The 16,902-nt window shown below is 35.8% G+C and overlaps 1 protein-coding gene across 1 annotated transcript; it reads right to left on the minus strand.

Annotated features, from left to right (window-relative positions):
• Nucleotides 1-367: 367 nt before the first annotated feature.
• Nucleotides 368-15,793, minus strand: LOC107041930. The gene is made up of 3 exons (XM_015262744.1): nucleotides 15,577-15,793; nucleotides 14,249-14,964; nucleotides 368-898 (listed from the first exon to the last, which is right to left on the minus strand). Exons 2-3 carry the CDS (start codon nucleotides 14,961-14,963, stop codon nucleotides 654-656), a joined length of 960 nt encoding a protein of 319 aa, XP_015118230.1. The 5' UTR covers nucleotide 14,964; nucleotides 15,577-15,793; the 3' UTR covers nucleotides 368-653.
• Between the last annotated feature and the right edge of the window lie 1,109 nt (nucleotides 15,794-16,902).

Genomic DNA, 16,902 nt, shown 5'->3' on the forward strand with positions numbered 1-16,902 from the left:
ATATTTAGGGGAGAGTGGGGCAACGTGAAACAGTCGAAAAATGACTGTTTGACGCAATTCAAGCCAAAAAATTTTTTTTTCGTCAACTTTTTTTTATTATTGGGAGTACTGATGGGAATAATAATTTTCTATTCGTCTTATAATTCAATTGATTAAATTAGGCCGATTCTACTTTTCTTTTTTCATTCGATTGAAATTCAGCATTACATTTTCCGTTTTTCCCCACTGAGTTTCCCACTGGGTCTTCCTCTGGACTTTGGATTTTGCTATTTCATTTTGTTTTCAATTAAGCCATTGACAAAATTTTCTTCCGTCAAAACTTCTCAATAACTTTTCATTCTACTGGATGAAAAATTATTATTCTCATTAGTACTCTCAAGAATAAAAAAAAGTTAATAAAAAAAATATTTAACAAAAAAAAATTTTTTTACTTGAGTTGCGTTAAATATTTATGTTTCGACTGTTTCATTGTACCCCCCTCTTTCCTATCTATAAAATTGGTACTAAGTACTGGAAGATATTTTCTGATAAAAAAAAATTGAGTTCTTTCTCCTAATTATTGTTGATGTTACCAATTTCGAGAGTAGTTATTACTTTTTTGGTCCACTATAACACGAATCAATAATTCTAACGACTCAGCAATACCTCGGAATTTATCTACGCGGTAAGGTATTGCTATCGAATTCGATATCTAAGGGTTCTTCAACGTTTTCTTCAGAGATATCCTCGTATTCCGAGTTTGTGGGGTTGATAGTTGGCAAGGGATCGAGGGAGGCTTCTAATTCCGTAAGCCTCTCGATGCGCTGGTCCTCCTCTTTGTAAACAGGTGAATAAATCAATTTTTGTTTGATTAGGGAATCTGTTGTGTTCGGTTTCGTAGTTGTCTTCTCTTGAATTCCTGGGAACAAAATGGATTTTTTCCTATTAATTCGGGGTCAGTAGAACAGAATTCGACAATTTTTATTTGCATGAAAATTTTTTAAGCTTGAAAATCAACATTAACCCTAGTTTGGTCACCATATGAGAACTTGCGATTTTGGTCACCTCCGCAGGGAATCGCCGCCGTGTTATTTAGGCCCGAGCGTTGCCGAATTCACTCTATACTGCCCGGGCGCGTTTAGCGAGACTTCGGCAATGTTGCACAACGGGCAATTTCATTTAGCATGGGAAAAAATTGCCCGTCTGTTAGAAATAATTTTTTTTCTTCAGGAATTGTGGATATAAATAATTTAAAAAAATATAATTTTCTAGACACTTGAATTGACGCATTCTAATTTTTTAGGATTTTTCCGCTCAGCCAGTCAATGGTAAGAAAAAAAAATCGACCTTCTGCGGCGTTTCCCTCCTATGGTCACCAAACTAGAGTTAACTCATGTAACTAGGGATGCAACGGACAATGCTGACCGGTCAATTTACCGTCATTTAACAAATAAATTACACGTTACTGACTGAAGACCAATTACTGATCATTTTTGGTCAGAAAAAACGTAACGAAATTTCGCGCTACAAAAATGACCAAAAAAAATCTTGACGGTCATTTTACATCTAGATAGAGCGCAACAGATATCGTTCATCATGTTACCGTTTTACTTTGAAATTCAACTCCTGGGCTGAGCCTTGGACCTTAGAGCTCTCCAAGTTTTAGCAAGAGATAGCTTGCTTTAGTCTCCGTATATTTGAGAGAATTCTTTAATTAGTTCTTAAATGAGAAGATTTCCGACATCATTGATCCAATGAAAAATTTTATACGACTGTTTTTCTATAATTGAGCTTTATGGGTTCTATGATAATAATAAATAAACAAAAAGCTACGAAACTTTTCAGATTTTTTTCAATTCCATACTAAGGTAATATTCTCTAAATTTTTTATTTCCGGTTTGGTATTATTCATAATTTCATTCAAATTTCTTTTAAAAAAACATGAAGAAAATGAAAAAAAAAAATAATGGAGCATAAAAATGACGGTCAGATTACATTTAGATAGACGATTTTTCAGCATAAAAGACAAAGAGAAAAAATGACTGACAATTGGGTAAGTTGACCGGTCAGTTTGAATCACGAGGTATGGGTCAATCCAAAAATGGTCCCTACATGTAACCCTCTTCTGTGAAAGCCAGAAAAAGTCTCTATTTAACGCGTCAGTAGGCGCGCGGTTCCACCAGCATCCTTGAAACGCGCGTTGAGAGAACCTCTCATCGGCTTTTCGTAAGAATAGAGCCAAATATCGCCACAGGTGGTGGTGTTTGGGGTTCAGCAAGGCGGGCCCCACACCCGTAACACGTGGAAAATTTCGGCCAAACCGAAGAAACTGTTTTTTTCCTACTCAATCCTGAACGATAGACGACTTTTATCACTACGAGAATAAGCTTGAAGAGTTACCTGAGGCATTTAAAAAATGATAGCCAAATAGTTGCACTTTTACGGTATATTTCCTATGGAGTGGAAACTATTTTTTTCCTACTTAATCCTGAACGATAGACAACTTTTATCACTACCAGAATAAGCTTGAAGAGTTACCTGAGACATTTAAAAAATGATAGCCAAATAGTTGCACTTTTACGGTATATTTCCTATGGAGTGGAAACTATTTTTTTCCTACTTAATCCTGAACGATAGACAACTTTTATCACTACCAGAATAAGCTTGAAGAGTTACCTGAGACATTTAAAAAATGATAGCCAAATAGTTGCACTTTTACGGTATATTTCCTATGGAGTGGAAAATTCAATGAGAGAAAGTCTCATAGCGCGCCATAGCGAAGTGGTGAAAACGCCCGCACGAAAGAGGGTTAAATGACACGACTGATTCGAGAAATATTGACGATTCATGAAAACCCATTTTATTTCATTTTTAAAAATAAATCATTTTAAATTGGCAATATCTCAAAATTGACATAATATAATTCACCAATTTTTTTTCATATTGAAGATAATTCAGTAGCGAAGCGGTAAACCGGGTTAAGTCGATTTTGACTATTGGCCAGTTTTTGGCGAATATCTCGGAATGTAAAAGAGATAGAAAAATTTTTGTCATGACCTTTTTTGTAGAGCCAATTGAGGGATATAAAAAAGAATCGAGGGTTCGGAATCTAAGAGAGATATCCATGAAAAACTGACCAAAAGTCAAAATCGACTTAATCCGGTTTCCCGCTTCGCTACTGAAATTTTCAAGCTGAAAAATAATATTTAATTTATTTGAATCGCATCATCCGATCGGGAGATTTTGATGATGTAGGAACATTGATGTTACTTAATCTTGCTTTTTATCAACTTTGAAATACGAAAAATCATGAGGAAATTCTGTTAATTTCTCTATAAAATCCTGAGCTTGCCCCTAATTACCAATGACATCCGCAAGCTCCACCCCAGCTGGTAACGTCGGGTTAACACACTCAACTTTCGCCGTGAGATTGTGCTTTGCACCAGCCCTGATAGCGAACCTCGAATGATCCTTAGGATCCCAGATGAACATATAATACAACGACAATATGATCGCGGCAAGACTCACAGATATTACATACGCAACAACCGTCATAACCCGGAAGGCCTTCTGCCGATGTTTGGGCTCGTACAACTTATCCTTACTCTCTTCACCCGCGAATTTAACTTCGTTGGAAGCTTTCACATTTGAGTCGTGCCGAGTCCCTAGTGTCCGACTTATACTCGCCATAACGTTCTGCGCACTCATTTTCCTCGGTATTTGCATAATTAATTAATTGACACAATTAATTATAACATTTATATGATTTTCGGGGCCTTTGGAATTTAATATTCATTCTGGGCTACACCCACGGGTCACGCCAGTCCTTTTCCGACATTGTTCTATTTCTGGAGCAGAGTCTGCGTGGTTTGATACAAAATACTCTTGTCTGGTGTTTGTGCGAGCCTGCGCAGTTCGGGTATGAAATATTCTCTTAACGAACTTTTTATGGTTTTTTAAAATTGATGGTGGGGATTACTTGATGAGGAGAGCTTCGTATGCCAATCGAACACTCACGGCAACCTAATGTGCGTCATTTCTGCGTATTCATCTTCTTTTTCATGATTCGATGTCAATTTTACTGGATAAGGCAATTTTTTGAGACATGTAGGAAAAATTTCAAGGGGAAGACTTTTACTAGGAAATTCCATTCAATTTTTGCCGGAACTTTATTGAAATTCTTTTAGAAATCACATTTGTATCTTGTCGTTTTTTCCGTTGTATTTATATTCGTTTTTCATTACGAAGTCCAAGAAGAAAATTGCGCGGAAAATCCTAATAGGAAACCAATAAAATTTATATTCATATGTGAATATTTGAGGCAGTGAATGTTAGATAATACGATTGTCAAAATATTCACGTAATAATGTAAAAAGATAACAGGTTGCATAATAGTCCTCACGCTAGGTACGGTTTTATCCCGAAAATGAGGTCCCCGTCAAAATATGATCGATACTTACTGATGGGAGGATGTAGAACACGAATATGTTGGCTATTTTTCCATCCGGTTAGACGAAGGTATTGTTATTAACAATTTAATTTCTGAAATCACCATAACTTGAAATCTATCAACGTTATCGAATAAATTTTCAAACAAAAAATATTTCTTTTATGAAAATGAACTGTGAGTTCCGTAATTTTTACTGAACATTTCTTTCCGTGGAATTAAATCAGTGTTCCAGTCATCATTCAACCGTAATTATTTCATTAACTCGTGTGATTAGACAATATTTACAGACCTAATATCTGCATTATTGAATGGCAATCATTTTTTGTCCGAATATTTTTTTTCTATCTCCACTCGTTCGAGAATTATCTATCAAAAGAATATCGGGAGTAGTCAAAATGCCAGGGGCACTGTGCACATTGAGATGCCCAGAAGATTTTACCATTCAACTCTATGTTCTCGAGGTCGCTGATTGCCAATATGACAACCGTTTTCGCAAAATCATCCGCTGTCTATTTGTTTATAACAATTTGATTGTTTAAATCACAAGATCGCGGTTGAAAATAGGGGAAAAAGGTTCAAACAAAATTTGTTTGAGTTATTAGACATTTAGGTCCATTATTAACAGTTAACGAGGTAATCACGGTTTAATTAACAACGGAATTTGAATTTGTCCCGCGATCGCTTATAAAACGTTCAATATTTCGAAAACTACTAGAAATAATTGCAGTCAATAGAATATCTGGTGTATCTTTTTGTGATGAACATCATCATTTTTATTCTAACTATTTCTTCCTCCGTGCAACCATTTCGCTGAAAAAAAAACTGGAAAAATGCGCCAAACGTTGGAATTGCATCCGCGATATCTCCGCAACTGTGATAGCTAGAAGAAAAAGTTATGAAACAATATATGCCCATTTTTAGCTAAGATACATTTTTTCTTTGAAACTTTTTCCCCTATCTTCGCCCGGTTCTGCGATCTTACGGTTTAAACAATTAAATTGTTGTAAACAATTAGCGAATGATTTTGCAAAAATAGTTATCATATTTGCAATCAGCGACCTCGAAAAAATAAAGTAAAAGGGTCAAAACTTCTGGACATCTCAATAGAGTGGAGAAAAAAAATTTGCGGATAAAAAATGTTTGTCATGCAATAATGCATATGAGCAGATCCACGCCAAATGCGAAACCCAAAAAAGTCGATGGCGGGGATTTTTTTTCCGATTTTTTTCTGAAATGCTGGGCATCAGGTAAACATTTTGAAAGAAAAAAAGTTGAAAATATTAATAATTGCGGAAGTTATGATTTTTTGGAAATTTCCGGTTTTTTTCAATAAACAATTTTTTTTTCAGATCATCAATATTTGAGACCTCATTAGAGCTATTAAATTTATTTTCAGCACACTTAAAGAACATGAAAAAACCTACAAAATGAGATGTCATTCGCTACATTCGCTGCAGATTTTCGGGATTTATGCGGCAAAACGTGTTCTTTTTCAATCGCGATTTTATAAAAAACCTAATTTTTTAAAAATCTGAAATTTTTACCGAAAATAGTCGATAAAATGATGAACATTTTAGCGTAAATTTCAGTCAGTCTTTCGCACTGGTTTGGTAGATATAAAATTTTCAAATAACCAAACTACTGAAAATGATGGGAAATCACTGTTAATCATCCAATTATCTCACGAATGAGCGCATTTTGTATTGAAAATGGGTAACTAGAAAAATATGATATATTACATAGATGAGTTAATACAAGAATAAGGGAAATTTCCCCAACATTTGTCTTTATAAACATGATCATGGTGTCGATGCTGAATGGCACTTCTATATATCATATCATGGGAAAGGCCCTTGTGACGGAATAGGTGGAACGTTTAAACGTATAGGCTGTCTTCGAGAAGATTATCCGTGGATTTTTGGAGTGGGGGACAAGCATATGTGTGGAAATTACGTAGAGTGGGGGTACCCTCCGAAGGATAAACTTCTACTAGAAGGCCTATACAGCCAAGCGAGCTAGTCTCTAATGGCTTCTGACAGACAAAATAAGAAATGTGCAGGAACTCCACGATTGGGCGCGAAAAAATCTTTTAAATATCACTACAATTAATATGACAAAAGATGAGATTTTGGAATGTAGAAAAAAATGAAATTTACCACTTGCAAACGTTAAAGGCATCTTAGGGATTCGCGACTATCACTGTTATATACTGACTTCAACTGGTAGCATGATGGTCAAACCTTTCTCATCTTCAAATCGGCATGAAACGTTCAAATTGGCCGACAATTTACTATCACTCGAGTCAGTTCAATCTGAAGTAATTATTATTTATCAAGACAAATGGTGGATGGGTTTTATTTTGGATAAGAATTTTGATTGCAAAAAATTGTTTGCGTCTTTATTGAAACGTTGTGGCTCTTCGATATATAAAGATCCAACGGTGCCAAAATTTGTGACTATACCATTTGAACAAATTTTATGTAAAGTTACTAATTTGAAAAAGTTACTAATAAAGTTACTAATTTGAAAAGATCCATATCCAATATATTCACTATTCCTAAACGAGTTGAAAATGCGATCTCTCGAAAATTTGTTGATTATCAAAAGAAGTTACTGAAAGATTAATGAGAATTGTATTAACATTGTACAATTTTCGAAATAAGGAAGACTTTTGTTCAAGGATGTTTAGCCAGTGCCGGTGAATTATCGGTGAATGTCACTTTTTTTCATCATCACGGAAAATTCTGTAATTTTTTTCGCTGATACCAGAACATATAAAATTAACTTCTTTGATGTTGAAAAAAAATTAATCACAATAGCCTCGGCAGAAATTAATAAACAAATTTTTTGTTATACACGGGATCTTATGGGATTTATGTTCAAATCGATAATTCGCCCACTACAAGACTCTAAAAATAGGAATAAAAATAGGAAGTAATATGGAAAACTATAATAAATCGAATGCCCCCCAAAAAATCTGGAGTACCGTAGCAAAAAGAGGAAATATTTGAAAGATTCCATCTCATACAAGCGCATGTTAGCGCCTGCATTTGGTGTGTTTTGTCAATTTCTTGTGAAAATACTTGTGATTTTGAATAAACATCCTTAATAATTTGGAGTTATTATTTCCAATAGTGAATGACTATGATTTCAGTCTATTCGTATATCTTCTCTCATGAATCTGTAAAAATCCCGACGAGGAGAGATGGAGGGAGCAATTTTTTCCCTAGATTCTTTTCTCTAGAGCCTAAAACGTTCCATTTATCGATGTTCAATTTAAAAATGTGCTCATTCGTGAGATAATTCGATGATTAACAGCGATTTTCCATCATTTTTATTAATTTGCTTATTTAAAAATTTTATATCTGTCAAACTATTCTGAAAGACTAACTGGAATTTACGCCAAAATATTCATCATTTTATCGACTATTTTTGGTAAAAATTTCAGATTTAAAAAAACTTAGGTTTTTGAGAAAATTGTGATTGAACAAAAAACACCTTTTGCTGCATAAATCCTGAAAATCTAAAGCGAATGTAGCGAATGACGTCTCATTTTGAAGTTTTTTTCAAGTTCTTTAAGTGTGCTGAAAAGAAATTTAATAGCTCTAATGAGGCGTCAAATATTGATGGTGATCTGAAAAAAAAATTTTTCATTGAAAAAAAAACGGAAATTTTCAAAAAATCATAACTCCCGCAATTATTAACATTTTTAAATTTTTGTTCTTTCAAAATGTTCGTTTGATGCCTAACTTCTCAGAAAAAAATCGGCAAAAAAATCCCCGACATTGACTTTTATGGGTTTCGCATTTGGCGTGGATCTGTTTATATATGAGGTCTGCAAATATTTTCTCATAATCACACGAGTTAATGAGATAATTACAGTTGAGTGATGACTGAATCACTGATTTTACTCACCATCCAGAACAAAAACGTAAATATCGCATTAAGTACTAGAAATTAATAAAAATGCCAGATAAGTAATTTTATGTAAAATTTTATGACGAATATTTATTATTCGAACCATTTTTTCTTATTTCGTTCGAGTTCACGACTAAATGCTCTCTAGGGTGCTGACGCGTAGTGTAAGGGCTGCCGCGCCGCCTGTTTCGTTCCCACCCCCGATATCTTTTTATCTATGTTAGTAAGGAGAAAAATTCATATAACAATAAATGTTCATTTTCATAAAAGAAATATTTTTTGTTTGAAAAATTTTCGATAGCATTAATAGATTTTGAGTTATGGCGATTTAAACAATTAAACTATTAATAACAATGCCTTCGCCCAATCGGATGGAAAAAAACCAACATATTCGTGTTCCACACCCTCGAATTAGTGAATATCGATCATATTTAGTCGAGGACCTCTTTTTCGAGAGAACACCATATAGCTAGCGTGAGGACTATAATGTGCTGAGAGATTTTGCCAAATGTTAATGATGAATTTTTCATTTGAAGATTCTTTTTATACTCCCCTTACGTTGATGGAACGAAGAAATCGTGCAATTTTCTTGTTTATTAAATTTTTATTTTGATATGCTCAGGTTCTAAGAACTTTTTTCAAGAGGTCAATAGCGTTGAAGTGTATCTAAGACACACCTTTGTTTCAAGATCATTAAGATCGAGAGGTTTTCAATCACTAAGTTGAACAAACACGTCAGTTACCCTTGTAGATGCCTACATCCCTCCATTTATTGGATTATTGGTTAGGGTATGTTATAGAAGGGCTATGGAATTTTCCTTCCACAACTGATCTTCAATTGATTTTGAGTTTTCTCTTTAAATTAATTCGTTTTTGAGATATCCTTGTAAAGGAAATAACTTCCAGAAAATAATTTAAAAGAATAATGCAATAGTATTTTGTTGCACGCCAATCTGTAAACTGGCAATTTACGCACGCGGAGCGCGCTTTACAGACGTTGCTGCAGGGCAGCGATTATGAACACACGTTCTGTTCCGAGATTGGTCGATTGTCTTTTGTGATCTGCAGGTTGACCAATCACGGAACAGAACCCCAGTGCACACCGCTGTGAGCGCGTGTTCATAATCGGCGCCCCCAGTAGATTGCAAGCTCGGCTTCGCCGCGCGGGCCGTAATCCACACGCGAGTTTTGATGTCCTGTGCATATTATTATTTTCCTTCCTCGGTGCACTTTATTTTTTGTGATACCTACCTGAAAAGTTATCTTTTCGCAACCATCTACTGTGCGTAAAGTACTTGTCTTACGCACGTCGTGCATAAAGTTCAGAGACCGTGTGTAAAGTAAATTCTCGTGCGTAAAGCTTCGCTTTACGCACTCGAAATTCATTTCACGCACTTCGTACACAAAAGCAACCACTTTACCACCACTACCACTCCGAACAGTGAACTTGGCAGATATCACAAAGAATAGGATGTGTTACGCGTGCGTGTGAAAAAGTGGTTCTTTACGCACTTGTGTAACACAATATACTATTTCATCATAACGGCACGGTATAGTTCGATTTTTCGCCATAAATGCAGAGAGGAAGATGCGTTATGTGTGTGTAATTGCTCCGGCGGGCGCAAAATACACATTTCCCTTCCGTTTCGCGGGAGAGAAATCTGACTTTGCGCCCACGCCGAGGCAAAAAACACCGTTCTAACCGAAAGAGATAAAATATAAAACACCCTTACCCACGTGCTTACCGCATTCGCCTTCTGCTCGGGTAATTCCGCACGTGAGCATGACTGCTTCATTTTACCTCCCTACGTTAGAAATATACTGTTATAAATTTCCTAAAGACGTTCTCATATATTTACTTTCTCTTATTTCAATTTAAGGATGTTTATCTAAAATCGCAAGTACTTGAAAAAAATTAATTTTTTTCAACTGAGAGATGAAGATATTTTCTTCACTTTGATACAAATTTTAATCCACCAACCTATGTTCATTAACCGAGTGGAAATTCTCGTCAGGTCTTGATCAAGTTTGGATCAGGTTAGACCTGACCACTGATCAGGTATTGATCAAGTTGACGGATCCGATCTTGATCAGACGTTACGCGTCTGACCAATCCGGATTTGATCAGGACGAATAGATCCGAACTTGATCAAGTCAACTGTATGAAAACCAGATGACCTGTCTGTCAGTATCAAGAAAAATTATCAATGATAATTAATCCAAAACAAAAGATAATTCAATTCATTCACCGTAGGCCGCCTCTCTTAATGAATCTCTACTGTTATTACCTCTGAAAAAGCTTATTATTTTTTTACCGATGCTGGGGATCGAACCAGGGACCCTATGATTGCTAACCCTATGCCCTAACCACTACGCTATTGCGCTATTACTATTGAGTAAACTGTACGTTGCCTGTATGATTTGTATCGGGGTATTCGTTGAATTTACGATTATTCCTGATCTCGCGGATGTGCGCGTGTATTCTCAGAGATGAAATATGCTCAATTAAATTTTTATTTATTTCATTAATGAATAATAATAATAATGATAATAACAATAACACTAATAAATAAATAGATATTTGGTGATTTTGTTTTCTCAAGATCATTTCGGTGCATCATCATCCCTCCCTTCTGTACATTTGAGAAGGGCTGGCTGTTAATTAAATTGATTAATTAAATTAAATTCATTAAATTAAATTAATTTAATTCAATTTATTTTAATTATAGTATAATGATCCTTTTTGAAGATTGACAATAATTATTGATAATGGTTGATAAAAGTTAATTTGAATAGTATAATAATATTTAATTAAATTATCCGAAAAACTTATTAAAATTAATGTCAGGTGGAGCGGATCTGAATCTGATCATTTTCTCTTCAATTGACCTCTTTCAAATGTCGATCAAGCACATCAAATCCGAATTTGATCACTTTGGGGTCAGGCAGCCGACCTCAAGGTGAGATCGTGCCTACCTGATCAGAACTTGATCTGAATCATCCTGCAGTGTTTCGGATCCGATCTACTGGATCAAAACTTGGTCAGGTTCTCATCAGGCATCATCTGATCATGTCTACCTGATTTTTTTTTTTAATTGTTATTTTACATCGCTTCGACTCGGTTGAGTATATTGCGATGATGATCAAGACTTTAAAATGGTTAGATCTCACCATTCTGCCCGACCGGGATTTGAACTCGGAATCTTGCGCACGTGAGGCAACGACTTTACTCACTGCGCCAGGCCGTCGGGCATGTCTACCTGATCAGAACTTGGTTAGGTTCTCGTCAGGAATCATCGGATCAGTCGAACCTTACAAAAACCTGAGCAAGTTCTGATCGTGCTTCAGGTGGGCCTGAAGCAATTTCCACTCGGGTATTTAAAAATGAAATAGACAAAATGCACCAAATGCATGCGTTAACATGCGCTTATATGGGATAGAATCATTCACATATTTCCTCTTTTTGCCCAGATACCCTAGATTTTTCTCTGACCATTGGATTCAGTATGATTTTACACATTACCTTCTATTTTTATTTCTATTTTTAGAGTCTTCTAGTAGGTTTATTATCAATTTGAACATAAATTTCATAAAAACCCATGTATATGGAAAAATTAGTTTATTCGTTTCTGCCGAGATTATTGCGAATAATTTTTTTTTAACGTTAGAAAAGTTAGTTTTATATGTTCTGCTGCCAGCCGAAAAAATTGCAGAATTTTCCTTGACCATGAAAAAAAACACATTTACCGACAATTTACCGATATTGGCTAAACACCCTTAAGGCTCGGGGTGGATCATCTTTCGAACGTGATCTTGGTTATCTTTTTTATTTTGATAATCTGAAATGATCTCCAATTTCTATTCAGTTTTCCATAACCCTAGAGTCTCCAAAAATTATGATTGTATAATAAAAAAAAAATGTTGAAAAAAGCAGATTTTCAAAGAGCGTTTTTGAATAATATTGGCAAATAAACCCAATAGAGAGGAAGTAGCAAATTAATAATTTGATGTATTTAATGGCTGTTAGGTCATTTGTCAACAGTAGTCAATGGCTATCAGATCGTTAGTTACCATTATAAATTATCCATTCCCTATTTCCTCTCTATCGGACTTATTGCTTAATCTTTAATAAATACGCTTTTTGAAAATGTTTAGTTTTTTTCGACTGTTTTTGATTGTACAATCATAATTATTAGGAACTCCTGCATGATGTAAAATCCAATGGAATACACCATTGTGATATATTTTACATTATGAAGATGGAAAAACAATCAAGATAACGTTCGAAAGTTACTTGCCTATCTCATTCAAACGATTCGTTCTCTTCCCCCACAAGCGATATATTCCGGTTTTAAGAACAATATAAAGTGTAGTTAGACTTTTTGTAAATATTTACTCCTCTACCCGAAAGATATATATTACATACATCTACATCTTCCTTCCATCTTATATTTATACGTCTGCCTTCGTAATCATGACTAATAGCAATTCGGCTACACTAAAGAAGTAAAAAAATTATCGAAGCTGACCCTGAAGTTAAGTCACATAATATGAAGCCCTATGCAGTCTGTCGACCCTGTTACAGATATTGACTCAAGTACATGGATAATCTTACCAGTACCAATTCGTCTCGTGTTAGCTATTTCTACGGCTTTACGTGTCTATGCTTTGTATCTACTGATTAACGCAATTCCACGAGAATGGATGATTTATCGGAAAGTATCTCGGAATTTGAGGATGATGTCGAAATTTTTGAGAAAAGAATTTTTGCATAGACAATCAACATACTATTTCCAATATTTTTCGAAATATTTAACAAAAACTCATGGTCAATTCAAATAAAATCATATTTCATTTCTTCACTACTGCACTCCCCCCGCAAGCGACAAATAATCAATTTCCCATAGAAATCGTCTACACGGAGAGAAAAATTTAATAAAAATTACCAGAAGAAAAAGTAAACATTACCAGTGATGCCGCGCGACGAGATGAGATACTACATCTTCTCGTCTCGTCTCGTTGTCAGGAAACCCTTCTCTCGTCGCATCTCGTAACGAAATACAAAAGAAATTTCTTCTCTCGTCTCGTCGAGAATTGAGAGATCATCTTGTCTCGCCTTATTTCGTCTCTATAATCCAATTTGCACGGAAAAAAAATACACAGACGGGCAGAGGGGGAGGCTCTCGACTCTCGTCTCTCGTCTCGTCTCTCATTTCTCTCGTTCTCGACCGGCTTTTCTCGTCTCGTTTCGTTTCTGTCATTGTTTCTCGAATGATTCTTCTCGTCTCGTTTCTCTCGCGTCTACCGGCATCACTAAAAATTACGTTTCGAAATGGAATCCGCGAGCGAAGTATAATTCAGTAAAAAGTGTGAGTCGGAATTGAAATTATCTGAATGGCCACGTAAATTCTACGATTCGTTCCGTAAAAATTGACCACCCGTCTGATGACTCACCGCTGTGGGGACAATAAGTTGTTCCGTAATTTTCCCCCAACGATTGAGAAATTTTACGGAACGGAACGTAGAAATAACTCACCAGCGTCATAAAAATTGTTGAACGTTCCAGAATTTTTGATTCTAGAGGCATAATAAGTCGGCAAGTTTCTGTAAGATTTTACTTCTTCGGTAAAAATTACGTGACAATTTCGTACTTTGTTCGGTTTTGAACCTAAAAATTCACTGAACTTTTCAGATTTCTTGTCTTCCATTCCTATAAAAATTGCCGGAAAACGATTCCCGATTGCGGATTACGTGAATTGTCCCATGATTTTTACTAAATATTTCTCTCCGTGTAGAAGTCAGCGATGTCATTCTCACAAAAATCCGCTGTCTGGGTTTCAAAACAGAATCATTCTGGCATCTGCTTTTTAAATTCAAAAACACTAAATAAATTAATAAAACCTCTTTTATCCTGGGAGCTCGTCTCCATCGTTCCATTAAAACCATCTGCACTATCTGTCGACACTTGAACCACTCCTCCCTCGTCTGGATCCTCTCCATGAGTCCCATTCCCTTCATCGCGACCACGGTTAGCTCCTCCAGTTGTGCCGATTGCATTTAAATATTTTTGACCTTCAGACGTCGAAGGAGCTTCACTTGACGTCTCAGGGACATCTTTCAAGCCCCCCAGCTTCGTTGCAGATTCGTTCAGAAATCCGTCCAGTTGATTTTCACTGATAGAATGATAAACATCCGTCGATGTGTCAGCATGTTGCCAGTAGCTCTCATTACGGTTTATTATTTTCGTTAAATTCTCCACATCCTTTGATTCATCGTGAAGTGATGTAGTCCTGTTGAGCCCTCGACGTACGTTATTTTTCCTGAAATGGTTGATCTTCTCGATGATTTCGCTGATGGCTCTGTTATTAGGTCTCTGTGGAGGGCTCTCCATCAGGTATTCGCTGTGAGGGTCCTTCAAGCTTAACGATCCCCCCGGGGGCGGGTGCCAGAGGAATATGTAGTAGCTACTTAGGACTATTGCGACAAAACTCACTGACACTAGATATGCCATCACTGTAACTATCCGGATGATTTTCTTCGCGACAGGACGGTTCTCGTAGATGTCGTCCTTCGGGGGCTGACCGGCTTCATTGGCTGAGTCCTCTTTCGATGCCATCCTTTAGAAAAATTTCCGATGAAAATATGAGGTTGACAATAAATACGAGGAAATTGATTAATTTAAGCAATGTAAGTACTTTCAGCCATGAGTATTGTACACGATAATAGTCTAATTAAGTGTTAAAAACGTTTTGTTAATATCGATTTGATCCTGTAATGGGCTTTGTGCTAATGGACTTGTATGAAATTACAAGTTCACCGGAAATTAAGTTCTTCAGGTTCAGGAGATTAAGTTCTCAACGGTATTGGAGATTTTGGTGAATATCTTTTGGTGACTAATGGATTTAGGAGAAAATGTTACAACACATTTTTTATTTGTCATGCCATTTTTCCTTGTAGAAATAATAGTTTCTATGTTTCATATTGACAGTATATGTTGCATGTTTTGCACGTTTTGTTATTCAATATCAACATAGGTCGTAACAAAAAAATTAGTGAATTTAACTTTTCTACGTCTCTTTAAATATTGAATAATTGTAAGAGAAATCACTAAAGGATTCTTGCTTGAAAATTCATTATTTACAAAAAGTTTTATTGAGATTTTTACCGAAAATGATTCACTACCGAAAAAATAAAAAAAAGTACAAAAAAAGTTTGACCTAGTTCATTACCTCTAGCTGCTTCACTGATAAATTGAGTATAATCAAATGATATTCAATTTATATTTTTTATGAATTTCTATATAGATAGATGTTGGGGTAGTTGTTGTTCACTCAAACTATGCAATAAAACTCTTGGATGGCAGTGAAGACATAGCGTTACGCGTTTCCTTAAATAAAAAGTCGAATGGAATTTATTGTTATGGAGTAGACTACGTTAATGCTCACTCAAGTATAGCGCACGCAATACTGCAAGCTCCAGTTAAGTGTTCCAGTCAGAAAGCTCATGATAGCCACGTGTTTGAAATATGCGCAAGCGTTCTCTCGTTTATTCGGAATAAAAATGTCCGCGGAGGATATTACTTACCATTGCTAATAATGCTAAAGGGGGTGAGGAATTGTTTATTCTGCTTCATAACGGATCTGAATTGCTTGTCAATTCTCGTTTATTTTCAATGATTGATAATTCGTAATTGATTATGACGCATTACAATCTAAGTTTTTTCCTTTTTTCAAGTTTTTCGATTCCGAAAGGCAACTTGAAGATATAATATGCATATTTTTTGGATGTTTTTTTATAAATCTTCACACAACAAGTGCATTACTGCGTTGTTTACATGTAATTATTTTTATAAATCGAACCCACGATAACAGAAATTCATAAACAAAAAGATCCGGACATTGAGAAATACTAAGTTCCGCCACGGCGGGCGCAAAGTGTGCATTTGCCTTCGCGGGAGGGAAATCTGACTTTGCGCTTAGGTACGCCGTAATGGAAAATAACGTCCTGGCCACGGGAGGTAAAATAAAGGACCCTTACCCACGTGCTTACCACCCTCGCCTTCGGTTCGGGTGGTGATTCTGCACGTGGACAGTTCTTCCCTCGGGCGGAAAGTACTGATTACTTTTAGTTCATACGCTGTGACATGTTCTGTGTCCAATCCGAGGTCCATTGAGTTTTTTCATTGGACTTTATGTTTTCGAGGTCGCTGATCACGAATCTTCTAGATGAAAATTATTCGTCATGGAATGATCTAAAAGTTGTGGTAAATTTCAATCCGATAAGTTTAATAATGGGATCCGATAACTTGTATTTTGTATCGCGGGAAAGGGCAATTGAGGCTGAAAAATTAATGAAAAAATGTTATACAACAAAAGTTGTATATTTTTTCATAACGAACATTTTTTATTTCAACTATTTTTCTCAATCTCCAACCGTTTCTATTGTAGCATGGGCGGAGTGCGGAGCGGGCCGTGCGCGCTCGTCTCCGCGCTCCGCGCCTATTTTCAGTATCAATATCTCAATAACTATAAGAGCTAGGAAGAAACTTTATAAGA

Source organism: Diachasma alloeum, unplaced genomic scaffold (genome assembly GCF_001412515.2).
Source record: "Diachasma alloeum isolate Michigan unplaced genomic scaffold, Dall2.0 Dall_scaffold_00394, whole genome shotgun sequence".
Lineage (NCBI taxonomy): Eukaryota > Metazoa > Arthropoda > Insecta > Hymenoptera > Braconidae > Diachasma > Diachasma alloeum.